This window comes from Rhipicephalus microplus, chromosome 5 (genome assembly GCF_043290135.1).
Source record: "Rhipicephalus microplus isolate Deutch F79 chromosome 5, USDA_Rmic, whole genome shotgun sequence".
Classification (NCBI taxonomy): Eukaryota; Metazoa; Arthropoda; class Arachnida; order Ixodida; family Ixodidae; genus Rhipicephalus; species Rhipicephalus microplus.
In genome coordinates, this window is record NC_134704.1 from 52,814,902 (window position 1) to 52,831,677 (window position 16,776).

The 16,776-nt window shown below is 46.7% G+C and overlaps 2 protein-coding genes across 3 annotated transcripts in view; one reads left to right on the forward strand and one right to left on the reverse strand.

Annotated features, from left to right (window-relative positions):
• On the forward strand, positions 1-9,090 carry LOC119174550 (uncharacterized). The gene is made up of 2 exons (XM_037425498.2): positions 1-171; positions 5,454-9,090. Exon 2 carries the CDS (start codon positions 6,496-6,498, stop codon positions 6,898-6,900), a length of 405 nt encoding a protein of 134 aa, XP_037281395.1. The 5' UTR covers positions 1-171; positions 5,454-6,495; the 3' UTR covers positions 6,901-9,090.
• Positions 9,091-16,776, reverse strand: part of LOC142817787 (solute carrier organic anion transporter family member 74D-like) — a 24,795-nt gene continuing 17,109 nt past the window's right edge. The window contains exons 6-9 of one of the 2 annotated variants that reach the window (XM_075895456.1): positions 15,710-15,812; positions 13,148-13,320; positions 10,936-11,006; positions 9,091-10,204 (exon numbers count right to left, since the gene is read on the reverse strand). In XM_075895456.1, coding sequence (XP_075751571.1) covers positions 9,909-10,204; positions 10,936-11,006; positions 13,148-13,320; positions 15,710-15,812 — 643 coding nt within the window. In that variant the 3' untranslated portion in view covers positions 9,091-9,908. Of the gene's footprint in view, positions 10,205-10,935; positions 11,007-13,147; positions 13,321-15,709; positions 15,855-16,776 lie in introns of both variants that reach the window. The other variant, XM_075895455.1, reaches the window with a different exon arrangement.

Below are 16,776 nucleotides of genomic sequence, written 5' to 3' on the forward strand. Positions count from 1 at the left end.
GCCAACCTCTCGGTTCTTCCTTCACTTGGCACGATACCAGCCGGCGCCAGATTCAGCGTCGCCGTCGAAGACGCCGACGAGGTGTATGGCGTCTGTCGCTCGTGAGCTGCGCCCACCGCCACTATAGATGCGCAGGCAATAATCAAGGTCTTCGCTTCTCGCCCGACACAGGTAAGGACTACGACTTCGCGCAGTGATCTTTTATACGAACGTGATGCGTGCTTGAGGGGCCGCAGATTTCTTAGTACTCGGGAAGAAGTTCCAACATATGCGCCTAGAAACTTGGAGAACAAAACAGGCCGAGAAATACCTAAGCCCCACTGCATGTGACGGCAGGAGAGCGGTCGCCGTAACACTGAGAGGTCAGCTGAGAGCAGAAAGGGTCAGGGACAAAGGAGTAGCCCTTTTTTTTTCTGTAGGCGGGGGGGGGGGGGGGGGGCGTATTACTTGTGGCACTTTAGTGGATACGTCAGGCGAAAAGAAGTAGCAGAACGACGACAAGGATAGAAATGCGGATTTGGTGGGGTTGAGCTCGTTGAACAGATATAGTCGTCCGAGACGGAATTTAGCATGGAAGCTTGAGCGTGTTGCTAATTCATTACAAAGCAATTACAGCACGAAATAAACAGGAACCATAAGAAGGACATCACGCATGTTTGTAGGTCCTTTTCGTCCCCGCTTCATGCGCGCTCTGCCTGATTTGTCGTCTAACACGGTGCAGCGTGGATAGTGCATAATTAAGGACTTCGCATTGTTTGGACCGCTCCGCCAGAAACTTGAACAGTTAGCTCATTGTAAAACACATAACGTTGAAATTAGCGCTCGAAGGAACTAATTGCCGACCAGGTCTCCCAGGCTAACCTTCTAACTCCTCCCCCACGCCACCTCCTTGAAACATTATCAGCATCACCACTATCATCCCCATCTCGAATTAATTTAGTTGAGCACAAAGAGAGAGGTAAATTCTATAACAAGAAGACGCACTGGCGATGTGTGTGCTGATAACTTTGGGAACTTCGTTGAACAATGTGCGTCGACTAGACCGGCAGAATATGGACAGATAATAATGACGGCAAAATAGCAAGAGCTTTTATACAGTGGTTCTTTATTCAACAAACCTGAAAAGGAGAGGAATCAATTATCACTGATATCATTTGTTTCATATTTTATTTTCCTTTTTAGAACGAGCATCACTAAAAGACTACATAGCTAAGTCAACGATGAGTCGGCTTTTTTTATGTGTAAAGAGAGAGAGAAGATAAAGAGATTAGGGACGCAGGAAGGTTAACCTGAAGGTAGTATCTGGTCTGAATATTTACGTATTCGCATAGAGACCACTACCATTATCTTTATGATCCGATAGAACATTATAAAGGCATACGCCTGACACTTTACATTACGTGTAAACAACGCGCCACTTCGTACGGTTCAACGCACGTACAGGACAGGACAACTGCTGTTAAACTTTCCGAAACTTTTTAAGCGTGAATGTTTTTCAATTACGTCTGCAAACAAAGACCCACCACAGCCTTCGTATATGTATCTAGTTGAGCCTCCACCGTGTTTGTGGCAGAAATCAACAGGTAAAAGTGGTTCAAGCACAGTTTAGGCCTGGTGCTCGACAGTACAACTCTTTAAGGCCTTGGGAGTGCGCCTAGTCTTGCAATGTTGGCACGGCACCAGCACACAAAGAAGTTAAGAGTAATAGTGGAAATTCTTTCGGCACCACCTCCAGATGTAGCTTATTTCTCAGCAACGTCGCGTAGGGAACATATTTCCAATGACTATGAAATGGGCGAAGTCTTCAATATATATCTCATAAAAAAAGAATTGAAAACATGGTGTTCATAAAAGGCAGAGGGCATTTTTGTGTCTTGCCTATTTATGACATCGTCATAGTCCAGTATTATGCTTCATTTCCGTTTCCTAACAGAGTACTCGGCATTTGTCCTTGGTAGAACAGCTCCTAAACGTTTTTCCTTGAACGTGATGTAGATGTCTGTTAGCTTAGCAAAGTACGAGTGCCTTATATCTTCCTTGATCAGCCATGCTGATGTTAGCAGACATGTACGATGTTGAACGCAAGGCCTCTTCCTTTAGCTTTGCAAGACTTGCATCTTAATACAACATTTATGAAAGCGGCTCCTCTTGGTTACAATTACCTTACTTTTTACTCTTAAACAGTTAAAAAAAGAAAGATGATTGATATGATTGATATGTGAGGCTTAACGTCCCAAAACCACCATATGATTATGAGAGACGCCGTAGTGGAGGGCTCCGGAAATTTCGACCACCTGGGGTAAAGAACGTGCACTCAAATCTGAGCACACGGGCCTACAGCTATTTCAGCTCCATCGTAAATGCAGCCGCCGCAGCCGGGATTCGATCATGTGACCTGCGGGTCAGCAGCCGAGTACCTTAGCTACTAGACCAGCACGGCCGAGGAAAAAAAAAGAAAGAAAAAGACAGGAAAAGGTGGATAGATAGATAGATAGATAGATAGATAGATAGATAGATAAAAAAAGAAAGAAAAAGACAGGAAAAGGTAGATAGATAGATAGATAGATAGATAGATAGATAGATAGATAGATAGATAGATAGATAGATAGATAGATAGATAGATAGATAGATAGATAGATAGATAGATAGATAGATAGATAGATAGATAGATAGATAGATAGACAGACTCCCTCGGAAAAGTAACGCACCTGCCTCCTTTCTCAATCTATACACGTATATCTAGAGAATGCACCTGCCTCTTTTTTTCACTCTATACACTCACATATAGAAGCTCCAGCAAGTTCCCATCTTTCATATCGTTGGCCTTTCGCAAGCGCAATGTACGTGTAAGAGCGAAGGCCAGAGTACACCTACGGACAGAAGTTCGTTGACGCCTGCAGCTCACAACTGGCAGCGGGGACCCAAATGACTTCCACATCTCGGTTGTCCCACATTCCTTTTGCTTCTGCGTCGCCACCTCCGTGTTCGGATTGAAATAAGCAAGAAGAAAGCAGCTGGTCGGTCAGGCTGTCGGGCTCACACGTGTTGAGCGAAAAAAACAGCCTTGGCGCCGAAGGTCGTCTTGTCCTATCACACGTGACGCTGGCTATAGAGAATGCGCACTAGAGGAGAAGCCAAGGCTGTTGACGTCTACCTCGGATTCCCGGCTGCCTATTACAGACACGACAGGTGCATTGACAGCGTCCGAAGAAGCGATCACTGGTCTCTACTTCCAACGACAATACGTCATCATACGGTCAATTACTTAGTTCCGGCGAGTACAGTGTCACAGGTTATGTACTTGCCTATAGTACTTGCCAAAGACGACTCGAAAGCAACATCCTCCTGCTCCTTTTTTTCTTCTTTCTTCGTCTTCTTCTCAATGGATTGTACTTATCCCGCACCCGAAGAAGGTAACCCGCCAAGTGCACGGTGCTCGACATCCGACCCGAAGGTCGCGGGATCGAATCCCGGCCGCACTTCGTTAGAAGCGATATGCTAGAGGAAAGGTACTCGTTAAACAACACCAGAATTTCTGGTGCCCTTCACTACGGCGTCTCTCGCAGTTATGTGGTTTGTGATGCAAAGCCAACAATTTTCACTACTACTACTACTACTACTACTACTACTACTACTACTACTACTACTACTATTACTATTACTACTATCCCACCCACGAAAGCTCCGTGCACCTGTACGTGGATTTGCGGTGCCTCCGGAATCAGACTATCTTTGACCGAGTGACTATGGCATGTGATGACGTTACGTTATGTGGCGCCTTGATGATTTACAAATTTAGGCGACCTGTGACGTAGCGATGTCGTCATAGATGACGTCATTGCGAGATTATTTTTCGCGTTATTTTTAATGATGCTGACGGTCCCATTCCCGTTTGATGAAGTATGGAAGTCTTTCGCCTTTATAACCACTGTATTCGCTCAAACGTAAGTGTCCATGAATAGGAGCACTGGTACTTGCGAGTACACTGTTTCGTGTTGGGGCTAGCGCTTCTTTTACTTCTTGTATTAGCAACGGTTCGCTTTTCGTTGCACTTCGCATGCTGCAAACCTTGCGAACAACTGAGAGATAACATGTGCAAGGAACGTTTAGCCTAATCTGAATCTACGTAATTTTCAACTAAAGACCAACCCTGAAAGAGGCCGGAAGTATTACTTGCGTGACTTTAATATCCGATTGTCACGACCCCTTATCAAATCAGCAAAGTATAGCTGGGGACAATAAGGCAGCATTTTCTTTTAATGTACTGAGACCAACTAAGCATGCTTCAATTAGTCTTAAACACGTACGATGCCTTAATTAAACAACCAGAAAGCGTTGTTACCGAAACGAGGCAACATAAAAGCTCAAAGATAAGTCTTGTTGATAGACCTTGTGCTTTTGATCTCGAAGTGCAAGTATCAGTACTTTCTCAATACCTCACTATAATGCTTCGCCCCGATTGTCACAATAAATGTCATTAGGGGCGCGCATTTTGTCGCCACAGGCTTGTCATATCTTTTAAATCATGACCATATCTACGAAGTGCTTGACAATAGCAGCAGTTCATCGATAAGGGCACGATTTTTGAACCACCTGTTCGGTGTACTTTTGAGCATGTTAAACCTGCAGAATAGATGCGTAAATGTTGCATAATATGATCGCAGTGACAATTGTTCCCTTCGTAGCACCGAGTCATAAGATGACGCTTTAGGTTACCAGTGAAAATGGGGAGGTTAGGGCAAACGCGTCGATGAGATGTAAATTGGCTTAAGGGCATACATGGCAGAAATCACGAGAACGAAAAAAATACCGCACATCTTCTCAACGCGTTAAGGTTCGCTTGCATGAAACACAAAGATACGTCCAGTAATTGCATCACATGACATAACGAAGCGAGCGAGACCCGAGGTATAGGCGCTTCTTTAGTCTTTCCTATTTCTTACGCCGGCATACAAGATCATCGGGACGCAACACAAAAACTAAAGCATGTCCAGCACCTCTGAAGAGAAAAGATGTCTCTTCGAAAACCTTTCCGAGCGTGAAGACGTAACGATTTCCTCATAGCTATCTCTCTGGGCAAGCCTTTTTTCGCATCTCTCCCGCGAGTCTGTGCATGCATCAGTGACCTTACCGACACATACCGGTTCCTTTGCGAAAATTACCGCACCGGCTAGTTGCCCTACAAGCGCGCCAGCCCGGGCAAGGCTGGCGGCTGTCCTCTACGCACGCGTGGCACGGGCCAGGCGTCGTCCTTTTTCCTCTTCCACTCATATTTTTTCTATTTTTGATTTCGTGGCGTCCGCTCCGTTTTCAACGCTCCGCCGCCAGCTCGGTGCAGCCGCGCATTACAAGCGGGCAAATCTTAACTCGCCTCCGTATATACCTCACCGGGTGCACACCAAAGAGTTCCGCTCGGACTTCCCCTTATGCTTTTTTTCTTACTCACGTTGCAGGGTGCCGGTGACGGAACAACAGCGGCGACGCGGCGGGTGAGAGGCGAGCACGCACGGAACGCCGTTTTCCGGTGAGGAAGCCGTTTCACACCATGCCTCCCTCGTCAAGTGCGGAAGGAGCCACAGCGGTGGGACTACGGCGAAAGGTGCACAGCTTCAGCTCGAGTTCCGGACGAGCAGCGTAGCGTCACTACCGTAGACAGCCACGGAACTACATTGCTTGCCGCGAGAAAGTTGCTTTTCACTCGCAGCGGACGACGCGAGACAAGTCCGAGCAGTAAAGACGTCCGCCAGAGCCTTTAACTATATCGCAAGTCATCGTCGAACGGAAGTGAAAGTTCCGCGCATCGGCTGTGGTGTTAGCTTGCGACTGACTGTTGCTGTCAACGATGAAATCGTGAGTAGTGACACTGTTTACGAGCACTCGCTGTCTACTGTGGACCCAACTATACAGGTCGTCCGTCTAATGACGTATCCGGGAGAAAGTCATCCGCAAATGTGTGTTTGCCTCAGCCGAGTCAGCCCTAAGTCTTTTCGCTGTGATTCGAGAAGCCTGCTGTGTCTGTAGTGTGTTTGTGGTGATGTGAAAGTTGCGTTTCAAAGTACCTTGAGATAAAGAGCAGTCCGTATAAAACTGGGCGCGAACGTGCGCGATTTATCACCTTTGGTTTGTTGAATTGACCGCCTAGGCGTGCGTTAATGTGGACCTGAAGAAACATCACTGAAGGCCAGAACAACAAATCACGATCACCAAAAGGTGAAGCGTGCTGTTAATGCACCGATTTTGTGACTGCCACTTTGGATTCCGGTTCTCATCGTCACTGCAAGTTCGTGCGTAACGAATGCGTATTGCTGTGCGACTACAAGCGCCGAAATACAGTATAAGATTTGCTTGCGTTCCTTAATTCATCTATCGTGGGGTTGGTTGAGCAGCAGCAGACCAAGGAATCATTAAACTTGACACCACGTCGTAATCAACTGCACTTTTCGAAAGGCCGCCCTGTCGTTGCCAGTGCGCGTCGCCTCGGCACCACGGGCACCGATGCAGTACCTCGCGCTCGTCCTGAGCATCGTCGGAGGCACCGTGTTCCTGGGCCTCCTGTTGGCCGCCATCTGCAGCTACTACTGGATCTCGCAGAGGCATTACCCGTGCGCCTGGTCCGCCACGGCGGACGCCAAGTCGGACGTGTACTACAAGAAGACCGCCGAATGGAAGTACGCCCAGAACGGCGCCGTCCCGGACGCCGAAGAAGGTGTGGTCACCGACAACGACGAACCTCTGCTTGGTTCCATCGTGCTCGAAGACGGCGCCAACCCGGCGTCGCAAGACGAACAATGCGATGCCGTGGACTCGACGACTAACAAGGTCCCGAATAAGGAGTCCAGGAACAATGTGACGTCGTACAGCGGCTTGGAAATCACGTGCGAGAACAAAACTGCGATGTAGTTTTGTCTTTCAGCGCATTCCTGCTACAGCCGTGCACATTTGGGATGCTTAGCGTGCTTTCGGTGCACAAACTGTTACTAAAAGCTCGCGGATCTTCGACATTATGGAGTCCGTGAAGGTTGGAGTGACCACGTGTTGAACAATGTGTGTGTACGTTAAGACATCGATTAAGTGATACTCTGTTTTTTGAATGTGGTCCACAGTGCTTTTGGCCGTAAGAACGTCGATGTCACAAGTACTGACAAGATGAAGTCATTAGAAATCACTCTGAATGTTTAAGCAGGTTGCTTCCCGTTACCTTATAGTATAAAATAACAAGGCTTGTTGTCGCACCAGCTGGCTTAAGAAACCATACACACGGCAGTCTCGACCAAGGTAACCGTGAATCTTTCTAGTCATCGCAGCGAGGCAAGGCGAGAAATGACTTGTGCGAATAGCATATCACTTCGTTTGTTCAGGCGTGTTACTCATGATAAAGTTTATACCCAGAGCCGCAGGATAAATACCTTCATTCACATTTTACTCCCATACCTAAGTGCTGACTCGCAGGTCGTGGAATCGAATCCCGGCTGCGGCGGCTGCATTTCCGATGGAGGCGGAACTGTTGTAGACCCGTGTGCTGAGATTTGGGCGCACGTTAAAGAACCCCAGGTGGTCGTAATTTCCAAAGCCCTCCACTACGGTCATCTCTCATAATCATATGTTTGTTTAGGGACGTTAAACGGCACGTATCAATCAATCTCATGAACGTTATCATGGACAAATGTTACATGTTTGTGAAAAGGAACACGTGAGCGAGAAAAACATAGGCTTGTACCGGATATGTGGCGCATGGGAGTGGCGAAGTATAAAAAATGATAGAAGAGAGTGGTGTCGCTCCTTCCACTGTCTACACTTTGTCACAAATTTTTCTTTATTCTGCGCTTTCTTCCTTATATCTATCTCATGTTGGAGCTTTTCAGTGAACGTTGATTGCATTCGATGAAGATTGTTGCTCTCACGGATTCGGAAGCATACACGAAATAAGTAAAAAGCATTACAAGTTTTCCCATAGATTTGAATTGCTTTTTCTGTCTAACGTGCGTTGGTACAATCGCAAGTAATATAATGGGAGCGCTCTCAACCTTCTCACGGATGACTCATCGGCGCAAGTTCAGCCATCATCCCATTTTTCATCGTTCATTTCGAACGACAGTGCAATGACATGATCACCACGTTGGTTAGAAAAGAAAAGAAACTTGTCCGCTCGCGTGCCACAACAACATAAAGTGATAAAAGAAAATTAAGAACTGCGAGAACAGGTGCACGCAGGCAATAGGCGGAATGACAACGCTCCCTCCGTTTATTTTCACACTTCCCCACTGCGCTACGACGCATGCGCAATACGAGGCTGTTTGCCGCGCGCTCGCCAGTTCTCTTTCATAAAAACGACAGCTATATATAGTTCGTTCTGTCACTTCTTTGGGGAGCCACGTAAACAAGGCGAATGAATGGTCCGTTCTTGCGATGAGACAGTACCAGACAAAAAAAAAAAAAATGCTGAGACGCCTTTTCAACGGCGCCTTCAGATTTCTACAGAAATGGGAAGGCACATGTCTGTAAGGTGCACCCGAATGGCTTGCGCATGGTTTACGAATTGTCGTCACTGAACTGTCACGCTTTTGAATAGGTATTATCTTTTTGCATGCTCGACAACTGGCTAGGAAACTCGGGAATCTTTTTTACTGCAGCAGCATGCAAAAACTGCTAGTTTTCTAGCATGTCATTACTTTATGACAGCTCGGCCGTATACAGTCGAATAATGCGGCAACCAATATCAAATGTATTATTATGTCGCTTGTAGAGGCAATATAGGCACTTCTTTGACATGTACTTTTTTCGCCTGCCACACTGCAGTCACTAAAGGCCCCACTCGAAAAAAAAAAAAAGAAGAACGTTTGATCATCAAGAAGCTGCAGTCTACGCCGAAACTAACGTATTACCTCATCATGCGGTGTACAAGAACTTTGTAAACGCATTCATCACGTGACTCGTGCTAATTGTGTTCGTGACGTCACTCGCGCTATCTTTGTAGGTAGTGGCACCCATAGTGGCTGCCATATTAAGGTCCTATCACGTCGAGAAGCTGCGTGAGAGAAAAACCATAACAGAGAGACACAAATCGTAACAATAAACCAGCTCAAAACTTGATTATTGATTTATATGTGGGGTTTAATGTTCCAAAACCACCATATAAGACGCCGTAGTGAAGGGCTCCAGCTCAAAAACTGGAATCACCAACAGCGACGCGATGCACGCGTGATGACCATGGAGGAAGGAAAAAGACAAGGATGGTGCGTCACGTGACAGTCTCGAAGTTCAGTCATTAAAATTTTAACGGAGAAAGAGCTCTCCTATTGGTCGTCTCTCGCCTGTTGGGGCCGCTCCGGTGGCCCACTTAATCCCGAAAGACACCGGGCACAGGGCCCCACACAGCGTGAGGGATGGCGTCAGAGAAGCATATAGCTTGTCGAGGCTATTGGTACCACGTGACGCTCATTCCTAGTATTTTTTTTTTTACTTTCCTCCATGCTGATAAAACAGCGTACCAGACGTCACGTTTCAGCACTGCATAGCATGTTAAGAAACTGCTTCCGTGACGTCATGCAGAAGCTTGCACATATATGTTCGGGGGTGGGGACGAAAGTAAGGTCCCTAGATGAAGCTTGTTTTATCTAGGGACCTTAGACGAAAGTTCGTCGCAGCGTCTCCTTCCTATTAGGTCAGTAAGGAGCTGACTTCACCCCCCCCCCCCCCCCCCGCCCTCTTGGATGACAAGTGGGGCGGAAACCTTCTCTGCCCCCCCCCCCTCCTCTTGTAAACATGCCAATGACGTCACGTGCAGTCCAGCCGTAACCCGTGGGCGTGCAAAGCCAGCTTTGTGGTTCGAGATACGAAGCAAGACGAGCTCCTCCAGGAGGGTCAAGTTGCGGAAACAACGCGCATGCGCGGGCACTACGAACGCAGAGTCACGTGGAGTGCGTTATGCCGGGGTGTCCGATGTGACGCATGAAGACCACGTCCTCGTCCTCGTCTGCGCTGTCCTGGTCGACCCGCAGCTGGCACGAGTGGCGACCGAACACGTACACGGCGAGGCTGAAGAGCGCGCCGAGCGCGATGAAGCCCATGGAGACGCCGTGCAACAGGTAGCGGAAGGTGGCCGCATCGTAGAGCCAGCAGTTGCCGCGCGCGCCGCAGTTCACTTCCCAGACGAGACACGACGTGTCCATGATGGCACCGTAGATGACCGGGTACGGGATGAAACCTGTGCGAACACAAAACACGCATGCGACGATTTTAACCTTATTGGACAAGGATTTCTCCCTCTCTTTTTTGCGTTAATAAAAAAAGTAAAATAATTTGACCGTCCCCTCACTTACTTAACATTATGGAAAACACACGCGGAAGCTTATGCTATTAAGAGACGCTCATTAAAGCCTTCCGATTTCTCACTCTTCAATCCCATATGATTCGCTCTATTTCGAATTTCGTTCGCTCTAATGTTCCTTAATTCACATTAGATTCATCTCACGCACTCTTTTTCTTCTAATCACATCACGTACCGAATTAAGTATTTTGCTCTTGGCGCCGTTTCACGTATCTATGACGTCGTCTGAATTTCGGTACCACTCGTGTCTGACGCTCTATAACGCTTTCGCTATGCACGCGATACGGTAACGAGACACGCCATAGGGGAGGCCCCGCAGTAATTTCTACCACCAGTTACTGTTTGATAAGTCCCGTGATTCTTCTACAGTGGCTTTTTTGTGCTTTATGAGGCCTCGGCTATCATTAATAACATCAAAGCAAAATGGCTACAAGGCGCTACGCACTATAAATCCGTGAGGCCACGTCTGCACAGTGCACTGTACATCAACATTTATATTTATTTACTTATTTACTTATTTTTTATTTGTTTATTTATCAATTTATTTATTTATTTCCGTAGTGCTGTATCAGTGAGTGAATAGGCACAATGGGAATCAAGAAACGCACCAAAAATTAAGCCCAGTGTGAGCAGAACCGCAATGGCGATTTTCTCTTCTCTCGGGTGCAGGCAGCTAGGCCTGGAAAAGATAAAAAAAGAGTTCAAAGAGACAAGCATCTTAGTTTCTGTAATAAAACAGCGCTCACCTTCACACCCCTACACTATTAGCTCGCGCAATAAATAATCGAACAAAGTTGCAAGTGATCCTTAAATATATGAATGCATAAGCTGTTACCGAGGTCGCCTGCGAGCTATAGCACATCACCGCAGATACATTCTAGACCGAAAGTTTCTCCCAGTGTCTTTGGATTCAGTTTCAACGGTAGACGTCGGAAACCTATACAGACAGGGACATGCATATCTATAGGGTGAACTGAAAAATGTTGATAAGCTGATAAGAACACGAGTTCCCACGATAAGAACGATTACACGTGAAGACGTGATAATAACACGTGTTTTAACACTCAGGCATCACCACGAACCATTAAGTGCATTGGGGAACTTGGCAGAAATATTTTCGGCATAGTAAAGTCGTACGCCTGATTACAGGCCTAAGTTTAAAACCTGTTACGATTTGCTCTTGCTTGAGGGATTTCTTTATAAGTTCATATACGAACGTATGGGAAGATATTCCGTCAGGCATACTTATCGAAGTATAGCATAATAGCGATAAGTAAACACATCCAACTACGCTTTGTACAAATGCAGCAGTGGCGAGTTTGAGAGGCCCCAGCGACTACACTTGAGGCACCTGTAAGCAACGATTGTTGGGCATCGCATTTCGCTCATTATTACTTGCTGAATGGAGCATTTCTCAAAAAAAGATACGCCTTACACTCCTTCAGTCTCAGTTTTAAAACACAGTTATACTCGATGGACTTCAAGGTAATTACAGCATTTGCTTTTGAAGTATACGGCTTGCGTTGGGGTTGGTTGGAATAACATATAGTTATTTGCACTTAACACTGAAGTGAAATAATGAACTGGTTTAGATTCACAAATTTTACGTTGAGAACTATTATGACGTTCAATTTGTCATCAGTTTTTCAACAATAAAAGAGTAAATCATGCTCACAGTTTTACTTTTAAATATCACGACGAAATCTCCGCGCATGCAGGGCGTCGAGTTTTTTTTTTTCGTAATTTTTGCTTACGGAATCAAATTTCCTATAACTTCGTATGTTCCGTCTCGTGCCCCCTTTGAGGTAAATATACTTCATCATTGCTGATTATAAACTATGTTTAGGAATTAGTACACGCCATCAAAATTTTTGACGTCACGGTGATTGGCTTGCGAGTTTCAAGGTGACGTCTTTAACCGCATCTTGTTTTTGTACGTTTTATTTCAAACCAAGCGTCTCCTCGCGACAAATTTCGTGATTTTGGTATTGTGAAAAAGTGATTTACTAATACGAGAACAATTTCTTTTTCTATTCAAAGGGGTGGTGTCACCAAATTTCGAGGCTATCCCAAGCCTGTTGTGGGTTTCCTCTGAATGCAAGGACTCTCCACAGGAAGGGTCGGACACAACAGACGCGTAGAATATATTTCAATTAACTTTTAAATGTGTACCTGAATGCTTACTCTTGCAATCTAGGCCCATCGCTTGCGCAGCAACACTGCGGTTTCAGAATAGGAGAAGCAACGGCGGTTGTCGTGACGTCACACCAGATCTGTAGTGACGTGAGCGACCTCTGCCATCTCCGAAACGGGTGTACCCAACGTACCAGCAAATCATCGGTTGCTGTATTACTCGCCGAGTTTCGATCACTTCTTGGCTAAACGCTACGCATCTAAACCTGCGAAGGCACTAAGTGTTTTGCTGGCACTTGTGTGGCACGTGTGTGTGAGAGCAGACGAAACTCAGCACTATGTACGTCACAGCCCCTTGTGCTCACGTGACCAAGCTACACCTATGCATCGACGTCACTTCCCAACTCGGCGCCGCGAAACCGAAACCGAAAATGGTCCACATAAGTAGAGCAATACTAACTTATTTAGCGAAAATACACGAATCGTGGTGCATGTGTCATGCTTCTTGGAGCGGAAGGAAATGCTTACAGCCAAGAACACGGACTAAACCGCACGGACGAAGCGATTGTTTTGGGGTTAGCACACACTGCATCACATGCTTTGCCATTTGACTTCCCACGCCTTTGCGGAGGTTGCGCTGAATTTACGCATAAAGCGAGGAATGTAGGCCTGGGCAGCAGTGACAACCTGATGCCGATGAGAACGCTGCCCGCCTTGGAGGTAGCGAAGACCATCCTCGCCAAGCCAAGCACTGCCACGAAAGGCACGAACATGGTGCACTCATTGAAGCAGAATCCCGCGCTCGCATTGTGCGTGTAGGTGGTGCTTTCTGGTCCAACCAGACACTGGCAGTCCAGCAGCTGCAACGTGAGTAGTGTCCGGGTTACATCAGTGAATGAACAAAAAGTGAGAAAAGCAGGTGAAGGGTTTCGAAGGAGTTAAAACCGGGTCGCACCTAGTTGCAGCTGGCCTGCTACCCTAGACTATTTTATGGACAGTTTTGAGTGCCGCCATTGTGGGCAGTTAACCTTTGTGTCTTGTATGTTTAGCAACTAAATGAACAGTGGTATGGTAGGCGCAAGCGCATGGAAAACGTTGGCTTGGCGCACACGATGCTTCATGGTCCTATTGATTCACGTCGCGGTACACAGAAACACGAAAACATCGGCTTACCAGCCCATAATGGCGGCGCATCCGTGTCTTGCGGAAAATAGTATATACTGGTTATATGGAAGAGGACAGGCGGATAAAAAATGAAATATTAAAGAGAGCAGGACGGAAAAAAGCAATTGATGCGCGCACGGGGACAACAACGTTCGTCGCCACTATCACAGCTCGTCATAAAGTCCCGTTGTTTATACAAAACTCAGCAGCGAAGAAGGTGCTGGAGAAGGGGGGGGGGGGGGGGAGGGTCGATACAATTGGCTGGAAATAAAAAGGCGCGAAAGAAGCAAACGCTAAAAAAAACGGAGACAAACAAAATGCACACGGATAGGCGCTCAACTTTCAACTGGGAGTGTGGCAGCTTGGGCTAGTAGGTATGACATGACGATAGCTACAGAACGAGAAGAGAACGACGACAGAAAGACACGAAGGTGTCCTTCGCGTCCTTCTTGTCTCTGTGTCGTCGTTCTGTTCTCGCGCTATAACTATCAGCATTTCAACTGGGGTTTTGGGAAAAAAAAGAAACATGAAAATTTGTAGCAGCAGCCCGCAATGGGGATTACATTCAGGGTGCATCAACCTGATAACAAAAGTTACAAGGACTCACCGTGAACACCACATCATCCATGGCCACATCATGACCCGTCAAGTATGAGTCAACTTGCCCGAACACAAGTCTTGCTCAGAGAAATGTGGTTTTGGTTTTCGAGTCGTCTAAGAAGACCAGCTGAGTTTCGCGCGTATATACTGACCTCATCTCGCGCCGGCTTCAATGTCATCCGGGTCGTGTTAAGGACATAGTCCTGTTGCGTAGACGCAATTACATCTCGCCAAAACGGCAATCCTGGGTGCGTCTGCCACTAACGATTAAGTGCGCCAACACGGCCGAAGTATATGACCGAACGGAAATATCGCTGTATTTTAAAGCCTAACAAAATCACGCTCAGTCGTGGTTTTGCTTATAATGATGCTAAGAAAATAAACCGAGATAAAAAAAGAAAAGTCTTAGCATTTGTGCTACACGACTTGATGACACAACTATGAACACCAGAACGGTACACAATATTTGGCATCCTTGTTAGGTAACATGTAACCCACAATGAAGTGAAAACTACGATCGGTTGATTGATTTATTTACGGGGTTTAACGTCCCAAAACCACCATATGATTATACAGTGGATGTGGTTAAGCCAAGCTACAAAGCCAATAAAGGCACATCTAATAGTGCAGTATAGCTGAACACATAGTCGCAGCTGGGTTCGATTGCCGGATCGATTTATTGCGTCACATCGTTGGCAAAATACATAATAAAACATTCATGTATGAACTCGTTTTGGGATGTGTGTAAGAGAACTACGGGCGGTAGAACAGAACAAATAGATCGTTCACACCTTCTAAATATACGACGCACGCTTCTGACAGCTCGTGTTCCGGTTTGGCACGTTTAAAGGCTATAATTCAATTTTTCAACCTACTATGCAAGCACGTTCCGAAACTCAGAGAGACCAGGGTAGTTGGATACTTTCTGGCTGGTGTCTGTAGAAGACCACCTAAACAAGACAAGCCCTGCGTGCTCCCTCCGTGACGTCACTGACCTTGCCCGACGGAGAAGGGCGATATCGCCGGTGGCGGCGTAGTTTGCGCGTTCGTGCTGCATGCGACAGCAGTAGACGCACTCGGTCAGTGGACGCTGTAGTACAACACGCTACAGGGACATTATCGCCCCGCCGCGGTGGTCTATAGCGGCTAAGGTACTCGGCTGCTGACCCGCATGCAGGTCGCGGGATATCGAATTCCGGCTGCGGTGGCTGCATTTCCAATGGAGGCGGAAATGTTGTAGGCCCGCGTGCTCAGATTTGGGTGCGCGTTAAAGAACCCCAGGTGGTCGAAATTTTCGGAGCCCTCCACTACGGCGTCTCTCATAATCATGGTTTTGGGACGTTAAACCGCACATATCAGGAACGTTATCAGCATGGCTAGAGTGTTCTAATACCACTCCAAGTCGGGTAATCATTGTGACGTCACGGAAAGAGCGCGCAGGCCTTCGCTTGTCTATAGGTTGTTGTTGGTGTAGAGCATGCTTACTTGTTTGCTGTCCGATCCGTTGAAATTGTGGCATCCGGCGAAGCAAGGCGAGAAGTAGTTGGTCTCCTCGTCCGGTCCACACACGGGCTCGAACAAATCTGTGCTACAGGAACACCGGGAGTTGCACTCGTTGACTAGGTTCAGTCTGCGTTTCCACGACAACCGTGCAGCGTTCGACATTCTTCTCACCCGACATTCTGCAGCGCTCTCAAGGTGCACATTAGCCGTCGTAAAATCAGAATGATAAAAGCACCAGATTCCGGTAGTGCTGTTTTGTTTTGTTTTTCTTCCCCAGTGAGTAATACTTTTCGGGTGAGTGGGCTCCAACAACGGTTTATTTACGTTATGTTTCTGCACTGTCGCACAAAAATTCATCACATCAAACAATTTTTTTTTGCGGTGGCTATTTTTTTTCGTTTTCAACATTCAAAGTCCCCGGTTCGTGTCCCTGCCGCAGCCGTCACACTACGACGTAATGCTAAAATGCCCTTGTGGTGCAGTTTTAGGCACACGTCAGAAAAATTCAAGCGGTCACACGCTTATTCAGGAGCGCACATATCCTCCGCAAATGCAAGACGTGAAGACAGCCAATGAGCAGGTTTGATTAATTAAAATTAATTGTGCAAATTGAAAGTAATCTATGGTCTCAAATCTCTAAGGTTAATCAGCGTTATTTCACAACGAATTTAGTCGTACAAGTGACCCATTCTGTTCACTGGTATAGGGACCAATCGAACAACCGGTATAGTGCGTCCAGTGTGTCGACCACAACCTATACAGGTCCCTCATCGTCATTTTTAATAATGGAAGCCATAAGCACGATTTCTAATTTCTAGAGTCGACCGGTACGATTGGAACATTCGTGGAATAATTCCGTGGCTTACTTCCCCTGAAGTTATCCCAATAAATGCTGCCCGTAAGTCTTATCATTACCCCCTCCCCCCCGCCTCCGCAGACTACTGCGATAGCGGACGAGAAAGTATAAAGCTAAAGCACACCATGATAATGGCTGCCGATAAAGCACATAGCAATGCCGGGGGTCTTTCATCACCAGAAATGGTGTCATT

Excerpts from the sequence above, each read along its gene's own strand:
- LOC119174550 (XM_037425498.2), top strand. The coding sequence starts at position 6,496 with ATGCAGTACCTCGCGCTCGTCCTGAGCATCGTCGGAGGCACCGTGTTC.